Genomic DNA, 10,148 nt, shown 5'->3' on the forward strand with positions numbered 1-10,148 from the left:
TATTGTGGACATTGCTGCTATAAACATTCGAGTGCACGTGCCCCTTCGGATCACTACACTTAGTCTTTAGGGTAAATACCCAGTAATGCAATTGCTAGGTCATAGGGTAGCTCTGTTTTCAACTTTTTGAGGAACCTCCATGCTGTTTTTGTAGCATCTTATTTAAACAGTTTCCTAAAACAACCACTCCACTAGTGTTCCCTAGGCACAGTGACCTTGGAAGTTGGAAGAATCAAAGCCGGTCCATTTCATTCAGAGAGGAGGCCTTCTCAAAGCAGCCAGGTGGGTAGCTGTGGGGTTCATCAGGGTGACATAGTTCATGGGCCAGAGCAACTCCACGATGGCCCTGATGGGGTCCACGCACAGGCTGGGTCTCCGGCAGCTGGGCAGAGGGGGCTGCAGTCTGATGTGGGAAGAGCCACAGGTGAGCATGGACGGGTGAACACAATGGAGCCCTTGAGTAGTTTCCAAGTCATCTCAAGAATTTCCTTTCAACTGTCCTTTGTTTCTCTTCCCATAATTGTGCAAATTAACCAATTAATATCTGTAAAGCCTACTAAGGTGATGTATTTTTAAAGTATTTTATAACAAATATTTCTCAGTATTCAACTGAAAAAATTCCATGTCAGGTGAACTGTAGAAGCTCGCCACCGTGGATGAAGCTCACGACCGTGTCTGTTCAGGGTTGCGGCACGCCCCTCCTCACGTGTGTCTGCGTCAGCCTATCCTTAAAGACCCTTTACTCAGCCCTTCAACACTACCATTTATTTCCAGTTGACCCTATTTCACAATTTCTTCATAAGCCCCAATCTATGTACAACATCAGTTTAAATTTAGCTTGAATGAAACTATGAATCTATGAAAAGCCACTTAAATTTTAGTTTGTTGGAATCAATCTCATTTATTCTTTTAGCTTTAATTTGTTTAGGTCACTAGGCAAATTATTTCATGAAAAGAAAAAAAAAAATCGGGGTGCCTGGCTGGCTCAGTGGGTTAAAGCCTCTGCCTTCGGCTCAGGTCATGATCCCAGGGTCCTGGGATCGAGCCCCGCATCGGGCTCTCTGCTCAGCAGGGAGCCTGCTTCCTCCTCTCTCTCTGCCTGCCTCTCTGCCTACATGTGATCTCTGCCTGTCAAATAAATAAATAAAATATTTTTAAAAATCATTAGATTTCAAATTATCAAATGCCACTGTTGCTTAACTGTTGCTTCACAGACATTTCTCTCTAGATGCAATAAAAGAATTTAATTTTGTTGGGACGCCTGGGTGGCTCAGTTGTTAAGTGTCTGCCTTCGACTCAGGTCATGATCCTGGGGTCCTGGGATCAAGTCCTGCATCGGGATCCTTGCTCGGTGGGGAGCCTGCTTCTCTCTCTCCCTGTGCCTGCCACTCTGTCTGCTTGTGCTCTCTCTCTCTGTCAAATAAATAAATAAAATCTCTTAAAAAAAATTTAATTCTGAAATAAGTGGTATTTAGGGGATATTATTACTTCAATACTTCCTAAAATAATTGTTGTGATTTGTAGATGAGTGAAGGCAGCCTGTCATCATTCACTTTCCCGCTCTCCGGATCCAGCACTTCTGATTCCCTAGAAAGTAGTTTGAAGAAGAATGCACGTAAGATTGGTTTGATATTTCCAGCATGATTTTCTGGTTTGAATTTTGGTAACCAACACTGGTTTTTTTTTTTTTCCCCTGTATTAATTTACCTCTGAGATCTCGTTCCCCAGATCTTTTCATACTTTAATATGGGTACAAAGGTGTGTGTTGGCAAATACTCTGAACAACATGAAGCTGTGTCTTTGTTGTTTAGTTTTTCCATTTGTTGTTTTATCTATAAGATATACAAAACATTAGAATCCTGATTCTGTAATTTTTTCTTACTAAGCAGACTGGTGTGCTTGATTTTTATTTTCTTTTTCTGTTTAATCTAACACCAATAATTCAGAAGATGCTATTAAGTGAAGACTTCTTTTTCCATGAAGACTGCAAAAATTTTGATTGAGAAAATTAGTGTGATCCTCCTGTGTTTTAATTACATGAAATCATGATGCAGAGGGTTTTTTGGCTTGGAGCATTAGTTGAAAGTTGTTCAAATTGAAGAACTAACCATATGGCAATCTCTGTTTGCAATGTGACTAATATTCTAGAAATTTAGCCACTTAAGTCCATGAATTCCTTTTAATGTGTCCATGACTTTATTTTTCTCAGCTGTGCACATGTGTCTTTCTATCCAAAGCCTGTTCTGCCCTTGACTCATTCAAAGTGGATTATGCAGTTATATAATCAACGATTAAAATAAGAAGGAAGAAATGGGGGGGTATGCACATTTTCCAACTGGAAAAATAAAGATTCCTTGTGTGAGACAGATTTAGTCATATGTACTGGCAACTTTAAGCACCCTCTCTCTTTATAAAAAAAAAAATATATATATATATATATATATAAAAAATATAAAATATATATATATATATATATATATATATATATATATATATATATATATACAGTATCTCAGTTCCATTCCAGCTTCAGGCATTGACTAAAATTTAATTGAACATAAAAATACTTTAATAACCATATTTTTTTCACTTTACAGTGGCATCGGAAATACAGGGATTAAGAACAGTTGAAATAAAAAAGGTAACTTGGGGAAGAGAGAATGACATAAACTCTCTTGACCTCAGGGGCATCTCCATGTGTATTTTCGTATTAGCTGTCTCACTATTTTACCATAGCATCAGAAAAATTATGTGTTGTATACAGCGGGAATACCACAGTAGTGTTCACTGAATTTCCTGGTCATAGGCCATTATATGAAAAATCATTGTTGGCGTATCCTGTATTGCCAAGAACAGCTTCCACCCAACCCCACACAAGGTGTCGCCCCAACTCTCACTTCTCGTACTGCGAAGCAAGCCTCTCTGCCTCCCATAGATCCTTCTTATTCCCATGAAACAGATTCCCTGGACAGCCATGCACAAGAGAGAACACAAAAGCAGCTACAGCTTATTGAGCCTTTGCTCTCTGCTGAGCGTTCTTGTAGACGTATCATGCTATCATCGTCTCGTGTGATATCTTCAGCGAGCCCCCTGGGAGGGCTCCTCTGAGCTCCATTTTGTCCGTGAACATCTAGTAACTTATTAGGAGGGCCGAACTTGGTCAGGTCCCAACATCTATAAGTGTGAGTTCCTGGCTTTGAAGACAGATCTCTCTGATTCCAAAGTTAGGATCTTTCACTTCATCAGTACACCTGCTTTTTGTCATCCCCACTGTATGATTTTCATTTAATGTGTTTTGATTCCTTTTATTTCCTGGACAGATGCTGCTTTTCCTAAGTCACACTAAGGACCCATGTCAAATGAAGTAATACAGTTTCCCTGAGCTGCATTACCTCACACCTCCAAGACCTGAGCTGACTGTACAGCATCGGGCCAAAGAAACCAAACATCAATTTAAAATATCACATTGACTGAAATATTTTCATCTCTTGCATGCCAGGGGCCTACTGACTCACTGGGAATCAGCATTGCTGGAGGAGTGGGCAGCCCACTTGGGGATGTTCCTATATTTATTGCAATGATGCACCCGAATGGAGTTGCAGCTCAGACCCAGAAACTCAGAGTAAGTTCTACCCATAACCGCGGCAGCCCTCGCAGATCTGGCAAAAGGTTTCATAAACCCTTTGAATGTCATCTCTTGTTGCAGCCAGTTTTCAGTGCCTGTATCTGCTTTTAAATCCCTAATCTGACTGCGGCAGGTTGGCTTTGAGCAAAGGTGAAGAAAACGGAGAGAGAGAGTTTGCTGTGGCATGCAGATTGACAAGTAAATGAGACGGGAAGATCTGCTCTTGTTTCTTACTACTTTTTACTTGTCTCCAACTCTGTGAAATAAGTTAAAACAAGGTGGTTCAGAACACCAGTATGAGATGAAATTTTCTCCTTACGTGTGTCACTGGCTTAAATGCCACTGCAACATCATTAAATTGAAAACTATCATTTATGTTGCAATTGATCATCCATTTTGTAGAAGTTTCATATAAGTGTGATTTACGTAGTGAAACTATACCAAACGTGCTTCCGAGTTGAGGGATTACGCTGAGGCGGAGCCCTGTTGATGCTCCCTGTCCAGTTCTGCAGTCAGGTGACTATTCCATTCAGGTCTCAATGAAGTAAAATCTGTGTGGCCTCATGGGTCACAGAGGGTCTCACAACTTAACCACTTAGTTTAGTCCCTACACTAGAAATGGTTCAGTCTCTTTTGATATCTGAGCTTGTGACTGACTGGCACTTACAAATCGGTAATTGCACGTAGCGGAAAACTTCTCTGTGCTGGACTGATGGTGAATACTTGGGCGTCTGTGGTGGCGGCTCAGATCCGCCCTGGGAAAGCAGTGAAGGAGCAGGGCTGTCTTCCATCCAGGCTTCGTCAGCAAAAAAAAGCCGCTGGCAAGGCTTGGCCTTGAGTCCCAGCTGACTTGGAGTCCTAGTTAATGTGTGTAATAAAAACATCTAAAGAGATTCTGGGTTTTAAATGTTATCAGATATTTTATTCTTTAATAAGAAACTGTCTCTTCCCCAGGAGAAGTGAAGAGAGGGAAGAATGGTTTTCCCCCTTCCCCTGGAGACTACCCAACTGCATCGTCATGGACAGCTTCTTTCTGTTGGGGCTAATTCTTGAAATTACCCGCTTCCCCGGTTGTAGTTCAGTTGCTGAGAGCAGTGTGTACGTGATGTGCGGGTAGAGAAGGAGCTCACTGTTCCGGTCCCGCTTCACTCTCCACGGCTGCTTTAGCAGATGGCTGGTTTCTTGTCTCCCTTGCAGGTTGGGGACCGGATTGTCACTATCTGCGGCACTTCCACGGAGGGGATGACTCACACCCAAGCAGTTAACTTACTGAAAAATGCCTCTGGCTCCATTGAAATGCAGGTAAAGAGTTGTATCCCAAGCACTCTTCACAGTCTGGGTGGCGAGAGACACAGAAGCTATAAGCATTAGAGCAGTAGAAGTTCTTAAATCTCCTGATATTATTTCATTTACTATTTCCCCCGAACATAAATGATTACACTGAGAGTTCCGAGAAAGTATGTTTGAAGCATTTTATCCTGATGAGTTTATTGTTTGATACTTTATATCTAAAGGAAAAAAAAAAATACAGGGTCTTAGCTACAAATGATTAATGGCTAGAATGTTAAGTGGTAGGAGTGGCTGTTTATTCTAAAGCTCTTAAAAAAAAAATAACTTCATTTGAGACCATGTTTGAAAACATCAAAGAACTTTGCAGAATTGAATTACTAAAAGATGTTTCCTGTCAGTTGAAGAGGCCTCTGGACCTTGTGAAATTTCTCTTTATGTTGTATATCAGGTTCACAGAAATGATTAAGTAGACAATAAAGGACATGTTTTAATCCAAATGCTATTTTTGAAGGAGAGTTACTGATGTCTCCCTGCCTAGCCACAGGAACATGTGTCTTTCTCTGTTTCTCCCACGCACAGGTAGTCGCTGGAGGAGATGTGAGTGTGGTCACAGGTCATCAGCAGGAGCCGGCCAGTTCTGGTCTTTCTTTCACTGGGCTGACGTCAAGCAGCATATTTCAGGAGGATTTAGGGTGAGCGCATATACTGTGGTTTCTGTGTCCCTACCATTCACATGAAGGTGAAAAAACAAGAGACGAAGTTTGAGATACGAAAACCAAGTGTTTCTGAACTGTTAAATAATTGTGGCATGGATTTACTTCATCATGTAGAGACAGGTAGCATGCCACTATCCTTCCCATGGTTTTGGCTCTACGTTCTTTGGCGGCCATTTTTGTCTTGACATCACTACCCTGTGTGACATGAAAGGAATCTTTTGAAACCTTCTGCCATTTTGAAATTCCAACATTACCAACCCATTTACTAAATCATCCTTTTGATTAAAAAACTCACAGTTCCCCAGCATGTGCGTACAAAAGAGTTGAACCATAAAGAGAGGGGAAGAGAGGAACATTTGAGAATTTTTAAATAATGTGATGCAGGCTTTACATTGCTAGTAATGGCTGTTTCTCTCTGAGCTTGGGAGTCCTGATGTTTCTGACTTACTCCACCGTTAGAGCTCTGTGCTGTAACCTTCTTCCTTTAAGGAACCTGGGGAAAGAATGTGCACGCCTGCAGTGAGAACGTGTTGTGAGCATGTTAGTTTAGGGGAACTGTAAATGAGTAATAGATGTAGGGTGTTAAATAGGATTTTGTTGGATTATGTAAATTTAAAATACTGATCACAGCATGCATGGACAGGGCAGGCACCCCCAAAATACCCATGATATACTCACTGTCAGTAGCACTGAGATTTGTATTGGTTCTACGTGGATGTCAGATAATCCGTAACTTACAGGTATGAATTTAAAATTGAAACCCTCTTTTTTCTTTCTTCCCTTTACTGTAGACCTCCTCAGTGTAAATCTATTACACTAGACCGAGGACCAGATGGCTTAGGCTTCAGCATAGTAGGAGGATATGGAAGCCCTCATGGAGACTTACCCATTTATGTTAAAACAGTGTTTGCGAAGGTAAGCTTGCACATTTTAACCACCCCCGTCCCCCCAAACATTCATTAATAGTGGTCAGCAGCTGGCTTATTAGTTTATGGCCTGAGGTAACGCCAAATGGTTAACAGTTGATCATTTTCTTTTGGAACTCCCTTCAGGAACAAGTCATTAAATATTTTTGTTCAATTTGAGGTTTAGTTATGTTTAAAGGAAAATAGGCTCAAATTGAAATTCCATGGGAACACTTGACAATATGCAATAAAAATATTAATGAACTTTAGTTTGACAGTAATGCCTGATTTTTTTATCCTTTGAAAACAGGTTGCTTTTGACTAAATGTCTTTTGAAAATGGGATATTTTAAATATGTATGCTATAGAGGGCTGGCATTTCTTTTCCTTTGTGTTTTTTTTTTTTTTTTTTTTGGTTTGGTAATATAGAACAGACACAGAAAAGTATGTAAAATAGGTACATAGGTTAAATAACTAATAGAGCATTTATCTGCATTTAATTTTATTGAATAAAATAGAAAAATCACAACTGAAAAAATTGCAGAGTATCCAGGAGCTCTGTCACCTGCAGTAAATCTGCTATTTGCAATTAGGGAATTCAGTTTTTTAAAAAATTGCATTTAGTTGTAATGATATAGTAAGCTATTTTAAGCATGTTTAGAATAAGAATAAATTTACTGCAACATTGGGGAAGCTGTTAAAATAATTCAAACCCATATAATTATTGTTAATATGTTCTTAAGACACTTTTTCAGGAGCTCCAAAATTGGACACAATTTCCTGCAGGAGAAAATCTGGAACTTCATGATTTTACAGTGCAAAGGAGCAAACAAACCTTACTGCCAACCTATTAAACAGTTTGACCCAGGGCTTCAGATTAGCGCGTCATCCTTTAAAGTGCCTACCTGTGGAGGTTTTATTCCATTATTTTGAAAAAGAATTATTATTTTTAACCAACTTAAAGTGCTGTATCTACAGCAACCTAGTTATAGGCTTAATTTATGAGATTTTTTTAAAAGCCATTGGTATGTCCAAAAATACAAACAGCATTTGTCAGTGAATAGAAGAGTCATGCAGTCCGTTTCCTCAGCCTTGGAACAATTTATTTAAGGCATGCTAGTTAGAACATATTTTAAGAATTTCATCATTATGGATTCCTCATTAACTTTTCCATATTTTTAATCTTATATTTAATTGCATAATTGCCTACTATAAGCATGCCTTAAGATGGGATTCTTTTTCACACAGCAATGTCTGTGTTTAATCTGAATCATTTTAAGGCCCATAAGAAATATGAAGACTCCACACACCCTGGGAAAGTAAAGAACAAGCAGCTCGAGCAGCCTCTTCAAGCTGCAAAAAGAATTATAGTTAGACTTTTTAGGACTCGCATTCTACCCTGCCCTTGTCAACGTGTGTGTGGCCTTCATGTTTCTGCATACCTTCGGGTTCCATGGCCTCATGCCCATGTCCTGTAAACATGCTTTTGTTCCTGTCCAGTCCTTTGTCGTCTTCTGTAGACTTCTTTACAGGATAAAAAAAAAAAAAAACAAAAAAAACTCTGGATCCTATGAAATCATTCTCCTTAGGCAAATTCCCAAATATTCTTTATTAATTTGAGTTCCCACCAACTGCTGTGCCGAATGGCCAAAAAACCATCCAACTAATCTGTTGACTGCTGGATTCTCTCTGCACTTGGAATCTTGGTGGTAAAACCATATAGGAGCAAGACCTCCTATGTGTCTGCTCATCATTACAGATGAGCAATGGAGCACCCCGGGAGCACCGAGGGCATGTGTGTGTACATGTAGAGCAATTTGCATTCTTGTTTCGATCTTCTTCTGTTGTGTAGCTGCGAGGCAGCATTTTTTGAGAAGCAAACAAGCCTACTTTCTAATTGCAGGGAGCAGCCTCGGAAGACGGGCGTCTCAAAAGGGGTGATCAGATCATTGCTGTCAATGGGCAGAGTCTGGAAGGGGTGACCCACGAAGAAGCTGTGGCCATCCTTAAGCGGACGAAGGGAACTGTCACTTTAATGGTTCTCTCCTGAATTTACTGCAGAGTGGGGCTAACTTGACCCCCTGCTCCGTCCCACACTGTGAAGGGAACGGAACTCATCTCGCAAATGACTTTCCCTGTGCCATCTTCTTCAAGCTCTTCAGAACTCTAGGAGGGGGGTGAAGTACCACTTAAGTTTGTTTTTCTCATGTGGAAATGATTTTCTTGCAACCTAGCATCATTTTTCCTTTCTCCTTGGATTTTGTGAACATAAACTCAAAGGGAAGGACTGTGTGTGTAGGTAAGCCCTGTCCTTTGTAAAGATGTCTGACATTCAGCCATCACGTGTGCAGAAATTACGATGTGCTGAACATGTGTTCATAGAGGACATGTGTTTATAGAGAAAGAAGAAAATAATTCCAAACTGAATGTAAGAGAAATGGCTTTAGTAAATTAGGGTGAGAATGAAAATATAAAATAAAGAAGAAAATCTCAAATTTTATTTAAAAAATACTTCATTTTATCAGTAACTCCTCTCCCCATTTCTAACTAGAAAACAGTTATCTCTATTAGAAATCCTAAAAAATACTCTCAGTATTTACAGTATTTGACTATTATAAAGCATTGCATCTCCTACCTTTAATATACACATATGTATTTAATTCCTAAAGTGGGTTCCTAAAATTGAGTAAATAGCGATTATATGTAACAGTGTCCTAAGTTGATAAAGAACACAGCTGATGCAAATCTCGATGTTCATTTTTATTTTTGACCTGTTATAAAATATTTCCATGTTTCTGTAACTAAGATGGTGATGCCACCCACTACTGACTGTAGTTTCTCTAGAAAGCAGCCGTGCTAGCCATGGAGGAACATGGAAGTCTCTCAGAATCCTTAATGCTGGTTTAAACTGATGCAACACTAAAAATGCACGCTGTGCAATTGGTCTTCAGTTACTATTAATCTTAATGACAGAGAAAAAAGCAACGTGTTAGTAATTATTTTGGTTGTGTGCCATTAGTAAATTGATAGAAAAATTAAGGGGATTAACATAACTTCATTTCATTGCCTTATATTAACATCTTATAATACAATAGTTTAAGGGAAACAGATGGAGCTGTTTATTGAGACAACTGGTGAGGAATTATCATGTGTTCATTCCCATTTTAGAGCGTGAAACTCCTACATTAGAATATATAAAGTCACTTTAAATATTATCTATATTTGTAACAGAAGTAGTGTACAGATATTTTATTATAGCACTTTTGTGTAAATGGAGAACTGAAGTGAATAAATAACAAGTTTCATGGTGCACAAATAAAGAAACAGGAGTATTTTTTTGTTTGTTCTTTTTACTGGGAAAAAGCTCCATTATATTGTTCAAGATTTACAATTTAAAATTGGTTTTTATCCTGTCTAACTGAACACATGGTGTCCATAGTTACAATCAGAACTTTGGATGCCATGATGAAAAACTGGATGTTTCTTACATCCAGAAGTTTTCCTAATACTGAAGTGTCCTGTCTCTATCTGGTTTTCCAGAGGTGCTGTATTAATGCAGTAACATTGTGAATTGTTCTTGGGGGTAGTTGAGCTAAAGCTAGTTCAGAAAGAA

The 10,148-nt window shown here is 39.2% G+C and overlaps 1 protein-coding gene across 6 annotated transcripts in view; it reads left to right on the forward strand.

The window, feature by feature from the left end:
* Positions 1-9,867, forward strand: part of MPDZ (multiple PDZ domain crumbs cell polarity complex component) — a 160,073-nt gene extending 150,206 nt beyond the window's left edge. For all 6 annotated transcript variants that reach the window (XM_032306254.1, XM_032306257.1, XM_032306259.1 and 3 more), the window contains 8 exons: positions 196-282; positions 1,525-1,615; positions 2,598-2,641; positions 3,500-3,622; positions 4,823-4,927; positions 5,495-5,607; positions 6,423-6,546; positions 8,439-9,867. In XM_032306254.1, the coding sequence (XP_032162145.1) occupies positions 196-282; positions 1,525-1,615; positions 2,598-2,641; positions 3,500-3,622; positions 4,823-4,927; positions 5,495-5,607; positions 6,423-6,546; positions 8,439-8,585 (834 nt within the window). In that variant the 3' untranslated portion in view covers positions 8,586-9,867. The remainder of the gene's footprint in view (positions 1-195; positions 283-1,524; positions 1,616-2,597; positions 2,642-3,499; positions 3,623-4,822; positions 4,928-5,494; positions 5,608-6,422; positions 6,547-8,438) is intronic.
* The last annotated feature ends 281 nt before the right edge of the window (positions 9,868-10,148 follow it).

Source organism: Mustela erminea, chromosome 12 (genome assembly GCF_009829155.1).
Source record: "Mustela erminea isolate mMusErm1 chromosome 12, mMusErm1.Pri, whole genome shotgun sequence".
Classification (NCBI taxonomy): domain Eukaryota; kingdom Metazoa; phylum Chordata; class Mammalia; order Carnivora; family Mustelidae; genus Mustela; species Mustela erminea.